The sequence below is a fragment of the Trichosporon asahii genome (genome assembly GCF_000293215.1).
Source record: "Trichosporon asahii var. asahii CBS 2479 unplaced genomic scaffold scaffold00051, whole genome shotgun sequence".
NCBI lineage: Eukaryota > Fungi > Basidiomycota > Tremellomycetes > Trichosporonales > Trichosporonaceae > Trichosporon > Trichosporon asahii.
In genome coordinates, this window is record NW_014040873.1 from 576,390 (window position 1) to 592,109 (window position 15,720).

At 60.2% G+C, this 15,720-nt stretch overlaps 5 protein-coding genes across 5 annotated transcripts; 2 read left to right on the forward strand and 3 right to left on the reverse strand.

Moving 5' to 3' along the window:
• Positions 1-71: 71 nt before the first annotated feature.
• On the reverse strand, positions 72-2,336 carry A1Q1_02606 (uncharacterized protein; the record flags this gene model as incomplete). Its single annotated transcript, XM_014323867.1, has 5 exons — positions 72-901; positions 943-958; positions 1,025-1,573; positions 1,635-2,218; positions 2,294-2,336. 5 exons carry the CDS (start codon positions 2,334-2,336, stop codon positions 72-74), a joined length of 2,022 nt encoding a protein of 673 aa, XP_014179342.1.
• A 458-nt stretch (positions 2,337-2,794) lies between these two features.
• On the forward strand, positions 2,795-4,317 carry A1Q1_02607 (sec61p-like protein, Ssh1p; the record flags this gene model as incomplete). The annotated part of the gene is made up of 3 exons (XM_014323868.1): positions 2,795-2,801; positions 2,858-2,925; positions 2,974-4,317. 3 exons carry the CDS (start codon positions 2,795-2,797, stop codon positions 4,315-4,317), a joined length of 1,419 nt encoding a protein of 472 aa, XP_014179343.1.
• Positions 4,318-4,921: 604 nt separating this feature from the next.
• A1Q1_02608 (uncharacterized protein) lies at positions 4,922-6,374 on the forward strand (the record flags this gene model as incomplete). The annotated part of the gene is made up of 2 exons (XM_014323869.1): positions 4,922-5,218; positions 5,364-6,374. 2 exons carry the CDS (start codon positions 4,922-4,924, stop codon positions 6,372-6,374), a joined length of 1,308 nt encoding a protein of 435 aa, XP_014179344.1.
• A 4,095-nt stretch (positions 6,375-10,469) lies between these two features.
• On the reverse strand, positions 10,470-10,808 carry A1Q1_02609 (uncharacterized protein; the record flags this gene model as incomplete). The annotated part of the gene is made up of 1 exon (XM_014323870.1): positions 10,470-10,808. One exon carries the CDS (start codon positions 10,806-10,808, stop codon positions 10,470-10,472), a length of 339 nt encoding a protein of 112 aa, XP_014179345.1.
• A 214-nt stretch (positions 10,809-11,022) lies between these two features.
• A1Q1_02610 (uncharacterized protein) lies at positions 11,023-11,762 on the reverse strand (the record flags this gene model as incomplete). The annotated part of the gene is made up of 3 exons (XM_014323871.1): positions 11,023-11,112; positions 11,187-11,330; positions 11,481-11,762. 3 exons carry the CDS (start codon positions 11,760-11,762, stop codon positions 11,023-11,025), a joined length of 516 nt encoding a protein of 171 aa, XP_014179346.1.
• Between the last annotated feature and the right edge of the window lie 3,958 nt (positions 11,763-15,720).

Genomic DNA, 15,720 nt, shown 5'->3' on the forward strand with positions numbered 1-15,720 from the left:
CATAGAACGACGTATGGCGTATGGTTTAGAAGGTATACAAAATGCATGACACGTATGTCTCTAACAGACGCCTATCCCTGCGCCTCCTCGCTGCCGTACGCCGACGACTTGTGCTTGGGCACAAAGTTGAAGCTCTCGCCGGCGGGGCCGAGGAACATTTCTGAAATCTTGATCCAATCGCTAACGAGCGGGCTAGAGAGGAGGGTTTCGAGCTCGTTCCTGCCGCGATAAGCCGGCGGCCTCTCGTTCATCATGGGCGGCATGCGCTCGAGCAGCCCAATGGGCACGTAGCGGGACTGGAAGCTGAGTGCTTCGCAGAGGAACCGGCGTGTCGTGTTCACGCCCATCGTGTCTGATCCCCAGTGGCTGAGGCCGTACTCGGCAAACTTGCGGATGCCCTCGAGACGCTCCGTGGCGGAAATGTCCCATTCGCGGCGCTCGGCGATCTCGGTGAAGATCCACGGCTTGATCAGCGCGCCGCGCGCGACCATGACGCCGTCAACGCCGCTGCGCTCCTTCTCCTCCCAGTACGACTGGGCACTGAAGCAGTCTCCGTTCCCGAAGATGGGCACACGGGGCATGTTTGCGTCGTCGCAGGACTGGTGCAGGACATCGACGCACTCGCGGACGTACTCCCAGTTCGCGAGCTTGGAGTAGCGCTGCTGCCGCGAACGGCCGTGAAGCGTCATCGCAGACGCTCCCCACTCGGTCGCAAACTTGGGGATCAGCTTGTGCGCTGTCGGCTTGTTGTGCGCGACGCCCATGCGGAACTTGACCGTGAGCGGAACTGGGGTCAGCTGGAAGAAGGTGGACAAGCTGAGGCGCAAGTTGGACTCACTCTCGCCAAGCGCGCGGTTCATGCCGACCAGAATCTTGCCCAGACGGCCGGGGTTCTCCATGACTATTCTTTGTCAGTTAACATTGCGGGAAGAAGCAACTCACGCGCACTGCCGGCGCCCTGGTTGAAGAGCAGGTCGATCGGGCATCCCTGTCTGTCAGCTAGCAAACCTCAAGAAAAGCTCACCATGTTGATATCGACAAAGTCGACGCCGCTGGGGCCGAGCTCCTTGGCAATTACCTCGGCGGCGGGCACCATGCGGTTCGGGTATCCGCCGGCGAGCTGGACGCCGAACATCTTCTCGCTGTGGTGTCGGCGGACGAGGGCCCACTCCTCCGTCTGGCCCGTGACGAGCGGCTGCGCGAGGGCCATTTCCGAGATGGTGATAGTCGCACCGTAGTCGACACAGAGGCGGCGGAAGGGCAGGTTGCCCACCGTCGTCAAGGGGGCGAGGTAGCGTCCGTTCTCCCAGTCGAGACGGCGCTTCTCCTCCGGACGCAGCGGGACGTCCATCGCCTCGCTTTCGCCGTCCACTACCCCGGCGACAGGCTCTGGAGCAGCAGGAGCGGGCGCAGCGTTCATGGCCTCCTCCTCGTTCATGTCGCCGTTCATCGCACTCTCCTCGTCCATCGCGGCCTGCTTCGCCTTCTGCTTCTTGGCGTACTTCGGGTTCGGGACCGAGCCCTTCGGAAGCGCGAGCGCGAAGGGCTTGTCCGGCTCAATCTTGGCGAGGTACTTTGTTGAGAACGTCCAGTCGAACTGATATCAGCTATGCCATGAAAGACGCAAAGCTCACCTTGTTGTGCTTCAGCCGCGTGAGCGTGTCGCTCTTCGGCCAGTTCGTCTCGTTGTACCGCTCCGTCTCCGACATGGACGACGGGTCCTTAAACCCAAGCAGATCCCACTGGTCCGCGCCCTCCTTGTCGTCGTGGTGCTTGACGTGGCCGCCAAGGAAGCGGCATCGCCATCCGTACGTGCAGTATCCCAGGTCCTTGAACACGGGACACTGCGTCGTGAGGTCGATCGTCTTGCCCATCAAGTCTTCGCCACCCATGCGGGGCGCCATGGCGCGCACAAAGGGCTCAGATTCAGCAAGCTGCGCCGCAACCTCGTGGTGGATGTCGCTCGGCTTGACCTCCCAGTATCCAGCCCATGAGTGCTGGAAGCGGCATGAGTCACCGCGGGCGCACTCCCCCGTCGTCTCCCAGGCGCGGCACATCTTGATCGCCGCCTCGCCCTGCGGCCGCGCCTTCTGCTCCGTACGCTTCTTGAAGCCGCCACCCTTGCCCGTCTTCTGGCGCTTGGCTCCAGGCTGGTCACGCGCGTCGGCGGCGCGAGTATTCCGCGAGTCGCCCCGCTCCTCGGCCGCGTCATCATCGACTACGGGCCGCGGCTTCGTCTCAACGGGGAGAAGGTACCTGAAGGTTAGCTAGTGACCCCGGGAAGATAGCTCACTCGGCCTTGATAGGGGCAATCCCGGCACGTCCGCGGAGGTCATCGTGGTTGTTGTTGGTGTTCCCGTTTGCGGCGGCGGCAGTGCCTCCCTGTGTCATGGTGCGAAGTAGTTGTTGACTGAGGTCCACGAGCAAATGCACCGAGAAGGGGGTCGGGGGGTGAGTGACTGTCTCCAACTTTTGAGAGGCAAAAGAAGTGCGGGGCCACATGTGCAGCCGCATTTACGTAAGCAATTTGGGCTGACCAAATGGCATGGCCCGCAGCGCTGGCACTTCGCGGTCGGGTTTTGGTCCCTGAGGGATGCCAGCGTGTCGCCCACTGAGCGAGCCCGCGCCAGCGCTTCATCCGCTTCCTCCTCCTCGTCCTCGCCATCTCATCTCCCATCTCTCTCCTCCCTTCTCCCACCACCGCCTTTCAAGTCCTCGTCGACACCAGGACTCCTTCTATCTCTCTCCTTCCGGTTCACGGCTCCTCCGTCCCTTCGTGGAATCTCTCGTCAAAATGGGTTGTAAGTCGCGCCTAACCTTGGTCGTGTGTAGCACTGTGCTGAAAATCCCCCTCCAGTCCGACTTCTCGAGCTCGTCCGCCCGTTCATGAGCATCCTCCCCGAGGTCACTGCTCCTGAGCGCAAGGTTGGTTGAAGCGCCCCCATTGTTGCTAACCATCAGGTCACGTTCCAGCACAAGGTCCTCTGGACTGCTACCACGCTCCTTATTTTCCTCGTCATGGCCCAGGTCCCGCTCTACGGTATCATGTCGTCTGACTCGAGCGACCCCCTTTACTGGCTCCGTGCCATCCTCGCGTCTAACCGTGGTACCCTCATGGAGCTCGGTGTCACCCCCGTCGTCACCTCGGGCATGATCATGCAGCTCCTTGCTGGTGCCCAGCTCATCGAGGTCGACTACTCTCTCAAGGACGACCGCGCCCTCTTCGGCTCGGCCCAGAAGCTCTTCGCCCTCATTATTGCTCTCGGCCAGGCTACCGTCTACGTCCTCACCGGTCTCTACGGCGCTCCCAGCTCGCTCGGCCCCGGTGTCTGTCTCCTCCTGATCCTCCAGCTTGTTGCCGCCTCGCTCATTGTCATCCTCCTTGACGAGCTCCTCACCAAGGGCTACGGTCTTGGATCGGGTATCTCGCTCTTCATCGCGACCAACATTTGCGAGTCTATCATCTGGAAGGCCTTCTCGCCCAACACTGTCAACACTGGCCGTGGCCCCGAGTTTGAGGGTGCCGTCATTGCCCTCTTCCACCTTCTCTTCACCTCGAACAACAAGACCCGCGCCCTCAAGGAGGCCTTCTTCCGCGAGCGTCTCCCCAACATGATGAACCTCATCTCCACTATTGCGGTCTTTGCTCTCGTCATCTACCTCCAGGGCTTCCGTGTCGAGATCCCTATCAAGTCGTCCAAGATGCGCGGCCAGCGTGGTACCTACCCCGTCAAGCTCTTTTACACCTCGAACATGCCCATCATGCTCGAGTCTGCGCTTACCTCGAACGTTTTCCTCATCTCGCAGATGCTCGCTTCGCGCTTCCCCAACAACCTCCTCGTCCGTCTTCTCGGTGTCTGGGAGGCTGAGGAGGGCTCGGCCCAGCTCTCTGCCGTCTCTGGTCTCTCCTACTACCTCTCGGCTCCTCACTCGCTGAAGGACGTCGTTTCCGACCCCTTCCACACTGTCGTCTACGTCGCCTTCATCGTCACTGCCTGCGCCATCTTCTCCAAGACCTGGATTGAGGTTTCCGGCTCCGGCCCCCGTGACGTTGCCAAGCAGCTCAAGGATCAGAACATGACCCTCGCCGGCCACCGCGACGCCTCGATCTACAAGGAGCTCAAGCGCATCATCCCCACTGCCGCCGCTTTCGGTGGTGCCACCCTCGGTCTCCTCTCGTTCGCCGCCGACATGATGGGCGCCCTCGGCTCGGGTACCGGTATCCTGATGGCCGTCACGATCATCTACGGCTACTGGGAGCTTTCGGCCAAGGAGAACGCCGGCCTCGAGGCGGCCGGTCTCAACGACATCTTCTAAGCGCGCCCAGCGTGCAAACTATTACACTTTGTGTGTGTGCTCAGCGATGGCAGAACTGCCGACCGCTTGGGAGCCAGGGGTGTGAGCGGGGATGTGTGGAGAAGCGGCGTGAAGACGAATAGATTCGAGCAAGTAGCAAACTCTTGGTGTGTATGTGTACCACCACCATATTCGTAGAAACCACAGGACCCTCCAGTGGGTCGGATAAAAGCAAACCCTACAGTTTCACTCTGCATCTGGAAATCCGCAAACTCTTGTACGAGGATGCAAGCATAATCAGGTTACCACCTCTAGACCCGGTGTTGAGATGTACGATTGACTGGACCGCTGTTTGGCAGCTGATAAAACTCGACGTGTCGCGACGCGCAGGTGCACAATGGAGATGACCAGTCGTCTAAGTCCGATGATACAAGGACCTGATTAAATTGCTCCCGCTAAGTCATGTTCGGCACGTCCTGACATCATCACGCTCTGGAAGTGTCTCGACGAACTTCTCGCTGATCTTACATCAACAAACGACCTAGACACGACAAAGGCGTCACCAACTATCTCCGCTCCCTCGGCTCTACTGGAAGACGCAGATCACGACTTTTAACGTTCAGCGATGAACAGCACCACCCTTTCGCCCGGGGACGTCGTCGCCGGCCCCTCGCGAACCCGCGCGCGCCCGCCCTCTCAGCCCGCCGCGTCTTCGAAAGCGGCGCCGGGGCCAACAACGCGCACGCTGAAACAGCCCATGACGCTCCGTGTCGCCGAGTCCAGCATTGCAGGCACGGGCGCGCAGGACAAGGAGGAGTACTTTCGCGCACTGAAGCGTAAGGCTGAACTTGCGCGGCGGGTTGATAAGTGGATGGACAGGGTTATGGAGGAGACGGTGGACCGGGGACCGTTCCAGAAGGCAGTGAGTGTACTTTCCCTTCTGATACTGCAGGGCCACCCTCCGCGACTGCCTAGGCGTGAGGCGAGCCATGAACTCGCCGTATATGCGGCGCTCGAGGAGATCGTGGCAGAAGCTGAGGCGCCTTGGAGATTCTAGCTGACCGCAGCTCTCCTACATGCACGCAGGACAATATGCCGAGGTCGAGCACGAGCGCCATCTGAACGGCCTCTGTTCGTACCCGCTCTGCTCAAACCCTCCCGCAGCTCCCTATCGGGCTCATAAGCGATTCCAAATCAGCGCCAGGGCCAAGACGATAAAGGAAGTAGAGGGGAACGCGGACGAAGGGTTCTGCAGCAAGAAATGCCGCGTCAAGTCCCAATGGGTACGGGAGAATCTGGGCTCGGAGGCGGCGTGGCTCAGAGGCAAAGTTGCGCCGATGGAGTTGTTGGAGGATATGGAGGAGAGGTGGGAGCTGGTCTGGGAAGGAGGGCGGAATGGACAGTATCGACGCGTTAAGCCTGCTGCTGCTGCTGGGGGCGAGGGCATGGACATCGACGGCGCCGCTGCCGCCAGCACTGGTGGCAGGAATACGATAGCTTCCCAGCCTCCGCCGTTGGCTTCGGCGGTTGGCGGCCAGACCGTGGGCGCTGCTGCTGCTACATCTGCTCCTCTTGGAGGTGCGGCTGCGGCTGTCCCTCAACCCCGCCCGGCGGCATCGCAACAGTCCTCCCGGCCCATGGCGACTCAGGCATCTGCCGCCGCCGACTCCGCATCGGCCGCACCTGCCGACGCCCCAGCCCCCGAAGCCAGCGAAGTGCACGACCTCCTCGACACGCTCGTGATCCGTGAACGCGACACGGCCCGCGACGTCCCCGTGCCGCCGACGCTGAACCCTCCTCCGGCCCAACTCGCCCCGAAACCGCCCTCAGCAACCTCAGCGCGGAAAGCGCGCAACACGTCTTCGATGATTGACGGCGCCAACTCGAAACTGGCCCAGAGCGTGCTCACGGCGCATCGGCAGATGAAGCCTGTTCTGCAACAGGAAGGGGATAGCGAGGAGGAGGAAGGGTACCAGGAGCAGGAGTGGGAGAAGGCCATGGGATGGGGAGAGGGCAAGGAGCTGGAGGCCATGTTTGAGGAGGCTAGGCGGGCGAGGGAACTGGCTGGAGAACAGTAGTGCTGGTCGAGCGAGCCGCGAGTCGTGCGAACGGCTGCGAGCACGTCCCGACCCGTATCTAGGTGGCGGCAAGCTGGTATAAGTGTTCAGAGCCCGTTCGATGGCGGCGGAAGAGTGAAAGGTCGCTCTCGGCACCCGCACCAGGCGGCGCATGCGATGCATCCGATGCATCATGTCGTCGCCAAGATCAACCCGCGACTGACTTGTGGCCAGACTTACGACTAACGACTGACGACGAGTAGATCATCCTCGACAGGAACAAAGGGCGTTGCTCCAGCGATACCGCGGAGAGTTTTCGTTCGTACCAGAAGAAGAAAGAAACGGAGGAAGAGGAACCGGCGTCTGAGCGGGAATACAGCAATCTGAGACGAACGGGGTAGCCGTCGTCGTCGTCGTGCACGTCGTATTAGTGACGCTAGTGAAGTGTGGTCCTGGGCCGGGGAATATCCAGTGCCTTTTCTTTTCTCCTTTGTAACGTCTTGTGCCTCGGACGATCCATGCGATCCAGGCATCGAGGTACCTCTCGAGCCAGCAGGTACGGCAAATGCATCGCCAAGTTGTCAAGTGGGAGTGTCTGGGCAAGGCGAGGCAGTGAGCCGGCGGTGAGCGGCTGTGAGCACGGAGCACCGGTTGTCTGGGAGGCGTCGTACACTTCGTACACCTAGTCGGCCATGGCCAGATTCCACAGCAACGGTCCCCAACACTCCCCCTATTAGCGGCGGTGCGTCGTTACGCCGCCGCAGGCTCGCGGGCTCGTGTCGTACAGCCGAAGCAGGTGAGATCGCGCTAGTGATCCCGACAACCGGTGTCGCTAGCTTCAACAACAGCAGCGTACCAACGACCTCCGTGCCTTGCCGCAAGTGTGACGCTCGGTGGCAGATGCTGGATTTCTGGATTTCTGAACCAGAACACGGGCAGGAACAGTCTTAGACCTCCTAGTCTCTCACCTGTCTGGCTGCTGGGGTACACTACTCGCGCTAGTGGTACCTGCGGCTGGGGCGGAGGGGCGAGATCCATCGATCTGTTTGAGCTGCCCCTCGGAGCAACGGACCCTCGTACCTTCGCACACTACTCGGAGGATTTAAGCTCGGCACACTGCGTGGCTAACGCTGCCTCGCTGCCTCGGTGGCACGGGCGCCGCCGGCGTCCTCGCGCGCCCTCGTGCGCCTCGGAGCGCCGGACCGCGCTAAAAGGAACTCTAACCCGACATGAATGTTTCATCGTGCCTGTGCCTCCTATCTGCTTCGTGCCTCATCTCCGCCTTGTACAGCAGGTCGAGTAGACTGGGCAATTCAAACGAACGTTTGAGCCCGGTGCGAGATGTGCGTTTTGGCTACATGAGGGGGTACAACGTTCTGGCGCGCAATTCATGTCCCTCAGGCCCTCTGTTTGCGGCGCAACTCTGAAGTCTCTGGGCTGATGGCGCCTGGAGAGTTTTGGAACAGAGTTGGACTTCGTATTCATCAGTTTTTTCGAGGTCACAACAGAGACATGGGCCAGTGCGGTGGATTTGGGCCGTGTTCTTGGAACGCATCCGTTGGAGGGTGACGGCTCCGAGACCCGAGGACCAAGGCGGGCGACGGTTGGGGACAGCTTGGGCCAGGCCATGGGACGCTCGGCTCCGTCACGTACCTCGGCCCCAGACACATTGCGTGCTGCGTCCTCGCGGTGTGCGGTTAGCATCGAACGACGGCCCGAACGACACCGCGGCATGCACTCGTCGCCACTTCCGTCTCGATCAAGACATTGGGTCTTGTGTGATCACCCAATAGCCAGTCGTGCTATTTTGGACAGCGATCGGTCGTCGTGCTGCTGCGACTTTGGACGGGTCGGTTAGTTGTCTGCGTCACCCTCCGTGTCATTTCTGGGTCGGTGCTGGCCCTGATATTCATCCCGACGAAGGAAGCACCCTGGCAGTCACGACATGCACGATAAGAGACAGGCGGCGTCGATTACTCGAAGAAGAGCGCATGCGCAGACATGTCGGAGTCTGTCGGACCAGCTTGCCAGCTGGACACGGAGACGGAGATGGACGTGCCTGCACCACACGCCCGAGCACGAGAACACGGAGTACTCTCGCCGCCCATGATACAGTTCCTTGGAGCGTTGCTAGGCCCGAGGACATTCTAAGGCCGTAACGCCATCTCCTCTCTAGACCTCTGCCATTTCTGCTGTGCCCCAAGAGAACGCTTGACAGAGGTATGGTAGATATGAGGATGCGGGGAGGCGAGTAAGCGCCACGAACTTTTAGGACGGAGGCACTCGCATCAGCCCATATTCAGTGATCGACCTGAGAACGTCATGAACCACGGGACCACACGTTAGCGGGGCCGAAGTCTGGATGATGTGGTGGCGCACAGACCAGATGCCACCGTCATCTCAGTCTGGACCTTTGGCTGAGTCACCGATCTCCTTCACTCATGAGCTGGTTGCATGTGCAACCATCTAGATCACCTCACACATGCTGGCTGACGAGATCAATGGTGATATGCCGATGCGTCAGTGGCGCTCCGCATAGCGCTTGCCCACCTGCAGGATCTGCTCCAGGCCCTCCATCGTCCGTTAGCTGTGCGGCTCGCTACGCTCGCCGCTCGCGGCTCGGGACTGGCCAAGTATTGTCCATGCATGCTTCTGACTTGCAGACTTGGTACACCCTATAATTTGATGAGAGAGAAAGATAGATTCTATGTACTTTGATAAGTGTTCAGTGATGGTGTGGTATGGTACATAGGCGACAGCCGGATATCTACGGTCTACGCAGTTCGTGAGGTGTCGTGAGCGTAGCGGAGCGTGTGTATTGCTGCATTGTTGTTTGGGGGTGGTATACAAATGAGACGGTCTGTGTGATGTGTGTGTGGGGGTGTGGTGATGAGATGTGGCGGAAGTGGTCGGAGAATGTGGGGGGGAGAAGAAGGGGGGAATGCACATGTGTTGAACAGGGACAGACGGAACGAGGCGGGCACTCTGATTGCTGACCGAGAGGCAACGGACAAGCCCCCTCGTGCCTTCGCAGAGATCTGTCGGGCACGACGAAGTAGGCGGTGGCGGGCGTTTAGAAACTGATCGCACACGCACACGTCGACTCGCAGTACTCCTCGGTTGCTCGGTGGGCGGCTCGGTCAGTTGTCGCCCATGTCCTCGTTCCAGACATGCCAGGCACATTCTTGCCGCCAGACCGCCAGATCCGCGATCCCTCGGCGATTCCCAAGAGTCGTGGGCGCTATCCTTCAGTCCTTCGGTCCGCAGTGCCGCCGGCCGTGTCCTCGTTCCTCGCTCGCAGGTATTGTTGCAGAAGCTCCGTGTGTTCCATACAAAGTGTAGTGATGAAGATTGATCCCAATTATTATCCCAAAAATAAAGGAGAATAAAAACAAGGTTGGTTGGTTGATACGTTGGTGCGGGGCGACGTTCGACGGAAGTCGGCGACAAGATTCGGTCGGCCGAGGTACGCGACAGCCGCTCGCCTGCCCAACGTCCGAGGTAGTGAGGGGAGCTTGGGGTGGTGATGCTATGCAGAACAATGGAGATGCGTCGGTGGATCGGTTGGGCCGAGCTGTCGGCCGTGGATTGTGCAAGTGGGCATGGGGTGTGCTTCTTCCGCTCTTAAGTGTTGGAATTCCTATGTCGTACAGCTGTGTGATGGTCTCGTACATGTCGTCTTTGTCTCTGCCTCGGTCCGCGTGATCGCCTGTCGCCTGTGAGGTTCGTAGCCAGTGGAGGCGGTTGGAGTCTGGGCCCCCACCTACCCGCAGCTGCGTGCGTGCGCAGTCCGGTGCATTGATGTTACACCGGCGCATGCGCCTGCACACTTGCGTCGCATGTCGCACCGACACTCAGGCACAGCCGCCTGGAGTGGTCTGCGACTGCGTGGAACGTCAGCCCTCGGCTACCCGGAGATCGGGGGCTAGGGCTGCGACTGCCTCTCGACATCTCTACTCCTCGAGGGCGTGGCGGATCATGGCACGGCGGGTCTTGATGCTGACTGCGCGGTCGGCATCGGTGCACGCGCGCTGAATGCGGATGCTGGCGTCGACAATCTGCTCCAGAATACGCCCATCAATGACGCCGCGGTCGTACAGGCGCATCAGTTCCGAATCAGCGATCGAGTCGTACTCGTGCGGCTCGAGCAGGAACAGGTCCGTGTACTGCGACGAGCGTAACGGGTGGTACGTTGTCGTGATCGGCTCCGAGTCGTGGCGCGGGAACGGCGGCGCCTCGAGAGGCTCGGGCTGCAGCGGCGGCGCCTTGGACGGCAGGCTGCACTGCCGCAGCGGCGACGTTGGCTCGGACGCAACGGTCAGCGACGTCAGAGACTCGGGCGGAAGGAACTTTGCATTGTCGGATTTCGGGGGCTGCAAACGTCAGCGAGAGTGTTCCAATGGACAGTGCACGGCGTGAAAGGGGTGGTCGGGTGTAGACAGGGGAGAGGAGCATGGATGCAGGGTGGTTGCAGTCTCGAGGTGTGACCTCAATTTCGGAAGCAAGCCTGCCAGCCAGGCCAGGAATACAGGATCGACGCCTTTTCAATACAGCGGACCCTTAGCATGGAAGTAATTAAGAAGGGGGGGTGCCACCCCGCTTCATCTTCACTCCGCAGCAGGATGGAGCTTGTCCGACGTGCGCAGAGTCCAGAAATTAAACGACGCTTTCAGGACCATGCAAGCATGAACGCGGCAGACTCGTCTGAGGGTGGTGCCTCTCTCTTCGAAGCAAGACGACCGATGAGACTAGGCTGAGACTGCGCAGAACTGGATCTGGACTCGAGACTGGGCCGGACCGTACTGCGCGCCCGGATTGGTTCTGGACACTTACAGTGATAGGCACAGGCGCAGCACCCATTGACTTGAGATCGACATGGCTATCGTTGGAATCTGGAATGCTCGGTGTCCGCGAGATCGAGTCGCTCGACGACCGCTGGCGACGGTACTCGCCATCACGGTTTGACGGTGGCTCGCTCTGTTCGGGTCAGCTTCCGAATTGCAAGATGGGGAAAGTGGGACCGGGTGAAGGAGTGCGCAGAATCAGGGAGGAAAGCGGGTTGGAAGCCCCAGTGTGACTAGCCGAGGTCATTTGGGTGGGGAGGCAAGGAAAAACAAAAGGACTCACCGAGCATCGAGAGAAGCTCTGCGGTGGCGACCCGAGAGCTGCTGTGGGCATGGCCGGCTCGTCAATGTCGACAAGGAAGAACCTAGACTGCGTTGCTGATGAAGGCCATGCAGTGCTGGGACCGGCAACCATCGGAGACGCCGCCATTGGAGACATGTTGACGGGTTTCACAGAAGGGATGAGGGGTCTGGTAGCTTCTGACGGGATTGACGTCGCAAAGGACGCCTTGTCGTGGGAGGGGAGGTGAGTGGTGGGAGGGACAGGCTGCGAAACGACGGGCATTCCCCTCGTAACACCAAAGCTGCTCCGCCGGAGGCGTTGTTGCGATTTGAGTTGCTGGGGGGACGGCCTCTGCTTGTGTCGAAGCAGACGCTCTCGGCGAAGGCGCTTGAGGAAAGGGTCGTTGACTGCTGATGCTGGTGTGTCTACAGCGTCTGCAGCTGCCTTGATTAAACGACGTTGGCGGGCAGCCGAGGCCAAACGAACGCGGTAGGAGCGACGGACAGACAGTGTGGAAGACACTTTGCCTGATGCTACAGAGTTGAACTTGCTACTTTGTAGAAAGCCAACCCGATGACCTACGTGTGTGCTGCTGCTGGCGGACGGCGCAATGTTGAACAGGTGGGGAAAGCACCGTGTGTGTGTATTATGAGTGCGCCGTGTGGTGAGCTGGGCGTCGGAAGGGCCTGGCCGTGAGAGTCGTGCAGATCGCACAGGGGCTCAGCGGGCAGCGTGACAAGGTGTGAAGGCGATGTGAACACTCGGAGAATCGTCTGATAGATTGGGTGTTCCAGTCGTTAATGGAAGCCGAGCGAGCGAGCGTTGTTGGGGGTGAGGGCGGGAACAGCTGAGTCGGGCGGTGGGGAGGGCGCCGAGGGTCGAGCTGGGGAGAGAGAGAGAGAGAGAGAGAGAGAGAGAGGATGTCGACGAGGACGGGACAAGTGAGACGGAGGAAGGAGTATGATACGGAGGAGAAGTCAAAGACGAAGTGTTGGTGTGTGTGAGAGAGATGGAAGGGAATGAGTGCGAATGGAAAGTGTCGGAGACTCGAGCGGTTGCGCGGCAGAGCGGCCAAGCGGGTTGTGCGGTTTGCGGTACGTTTGGTTGTGTGGTAACTAGGGAGGAGTCGATCTAGTAGTGAAGGCAGGTGTGATAGGAGAGCGGGGGGAGAGGGGCCATGGAATAAGGGCGACAGGGAGAGACGTCGACGAGAACCAACTCTAGTGACGGTGAGGACCTGACTGCTGGACCTGGAGGCCTGGAGGCGAGGACCTGGGAGCGTGCGTGAACCAGCGCGACGAATACTCTAGAGGGCCGCGAGAAGGCCGCGAGCAACAGCGCGAGCGAGCGAGCGGCAAGGCAAAGGGCTAGGGCGGACAGCGTTAGTGACGCATGTACGGTCCGGTGTCCAGGTGTGCGTTTGCGAGGCTCGACTATGCTCTCTCTCTCGTCTTCCTCTCGCTGCGTGCGTGCATGCGCCTGCGTCGGAGGGAGGGGGGATGAGGGTGTCAAGGGCGTGCAAGGTGTGGACCGTAAAAGCCCAGGCCGTCCCTTTGAATCTTAGAAACGAGACAGACCTAGTTCGAGACCGCGACACTCGCGACTCGCGCCTGGGGTCCCTCGGGCCGCATGCCGGGCAGAATCCTCAAGTGACTGGTCCGGCCAGGCTGACTGGGTGCAACTCGGTGGGCTGGGGGCACGCTTGGCCTCGGGTGTTGTGCCGGGCCAGACAACGCCAGACGACGCCTGGACCGCGATCCTCTTTCATCCTCTGGAAGCATGCCTTGGTGATCGTCTTTGTCCCTGCCGACCTTTGGTCCCTGCCGCACGGTTTACGAGGTCTGGCCAGCCCTCCTCAGGGTTCGGATTAAGGGTCCGATCCGTGCAGGGGCGAGTCTGGCCCTCGCCATTCCGCCCCTGATAACACCACACACCACCGTACATACACACCCTCTCTCTGCATACATGGGCGCACCATGCTCCGCCAGGCGGGGAATCTAGTCAGCCAACAGCCAGTCGAATCTCCCTCCTACGCAGGGCTTCACAGGGTGACATGGGCCGGGCTCCATCTACTCCAGGCTGGCCCCAACTTCCTCCCACTCTGGAGACTCTGGACCGCTCGGCCGTTCGGCGCGTCTGCGTGCAGATTCGCTCGCTGTCTTGCTCGCATGCTCGCGACAAACGCGACAATCCACCTTTGCGTTCTGACCTGTTGACTAGCGTGATTTAGAACCCTAATCTTCATCTTAATCGATGGAGCCATGGAGCCCAGAGCTTTTGTGCAAGTTTTCTGAGCCACTAACCGAAGCCCTTCTGCAAGGTTTCTGAGACATTTCGCGTAGCGCTTGCGCGCTTGCGGGCACGCCGCCGGCTTGGCCGCCGCCTGCAGGTGCTGCAGTGGCAGGCCGACGGGCGGGACAGCACCGCACGCACACGGCTGCTTGCGCACCTACGGTCCTTGTATGCCTGCAGTGGGTGAGACCGAGGGCCTCAGGCCTCATCGCTTGCTGCATGTCACCAGGTCACCAGGCGCACTCGTCCCTTTCACTGGCCAGTCCCGTCGCACCCCGTGATGATTTCTGACGACTTTCGGACGGGTTTCTGACAGGTTTCTGACAGCAGCCCAGCCTACCCATGAACATTCTCTGACAGCACTGCCGGAACACCGACGTTTCACCCCGACACGTGCAGGAGGCAGGTGTGCTGCGGGCGCCTGTCGTATGCGCACTTCGTCAGGGAGTGTGCTCCCATCAGCACTCCCAAGTGCATGGAGACTGCCAGGAGTCTCTTTGCTTCCATCGCATTCATGTCGTGCGAACGGCGAGCGCATGACCACGCAGTACCAGAAATGCCCCCATCGTTACCCCATATCTCCCCCATATCTCACTCAGGACGCGAGCGGAAACCTTGTTACACATTTCACAAGCTGGGCTCACTGTTGCATATGTTGGAGCGAGCACGCCTGCCTCCTGCCTCCGCTCGGAAGACTCCTGAGTGGAGCGCCATGTATTCAGTCCGATCTCTCGAACGACCACGACAGAGGTCTGGCCTGGGTCTGGGGGTTGTGTCAGATGACTGCCATGTCTCCTGGGCCGGGTGGGAGGGCGAGCTCGCTCGCAGTTCGCAGTCGGGGATCAGCTCGCCACCCTCGCGACCTTCGTGTGCGCTTGCATTGCTGCTGGACGCTGCCCGAGACCCCCTAAACCTGGCCCGTGGCTACGGCATACTCGATATGCCCCGCCATGCAGCACATGATGTGCTGCAGACTGACGCGAACATGCTTGTTTGTCGAGACCCACAGCACGTTGCTGTTACGTTGGTCCTGAGTGTTTCAGCTCGCTGTGCACACCGCTGCGCCGGTCTTTGACCGCCTCGTCGATCGTCTCCTCACCCCAGGCCCGCGCCGCTGACCGCTGCGGCGTCTGGTCTTTTATCGGCCGCGGTCGCATGATCCAGCCTGCTCACTGCCTGACATGGCCTGGTGCCAAACATAACTGCGCCGGGCAACGGCCGACGACCAGTGAGAGCGCCAGACGCAGAGAGGTAGGTACGCTTCCCCTAGCGTTTGCAGAGATTTTGGTTGGAGCTAGAAACCGGCGGGTACATCGGAGCGCTCTACGGCGCGCAACGCCGCGAGCGACGAGATAACTTTGTTTCCCACCGTGCTGCGCCAGCCGACTCTCCCAGTGCCGGTTGTCATGATGGTTTTTCGGTTCAGGTTCAGGTTCACCCAATCTTGAGCGTAAAATGGTGAAAATGGCCACATCCCCGCCATGTACCGCGGTCCTCTCCAAACCCCAGGCTCACCCAGGTTCCTAAGGTACCGTCATGTCACAGGCTCGAGGCTCCGACCAGGCCCAACCAGGCCCGACGAGTAACGGGGGGTGAGGGGTCGACTGGGTGTAGCTCAGACGTGAAGGGGTACAGATCTCGTCTCGTCTCGCCAACTGCGTATCGGAGGTATCCTCTGTGCCTTTTGGCTGTTACCGTTGGTTGCTGACGTGCGAATCATTTCGCCACGGCACACACTCGTCGACGTACCGACGTCTGCCACTTCGTCCAATAGACACTCTGCAGAGCTCTCGTAGCGTCTGTGTTTTGCATGTACCTTGTGTCACTGGGTTGCATACCTGCAGACCGGTGCAAACGACATCGATCATGCGATGAGCGTACGCAAGATAACAAGGTGCACAAAGTAGTGGATGATTACCCCGATCGTGCACGTACGTCAGACCCCGAG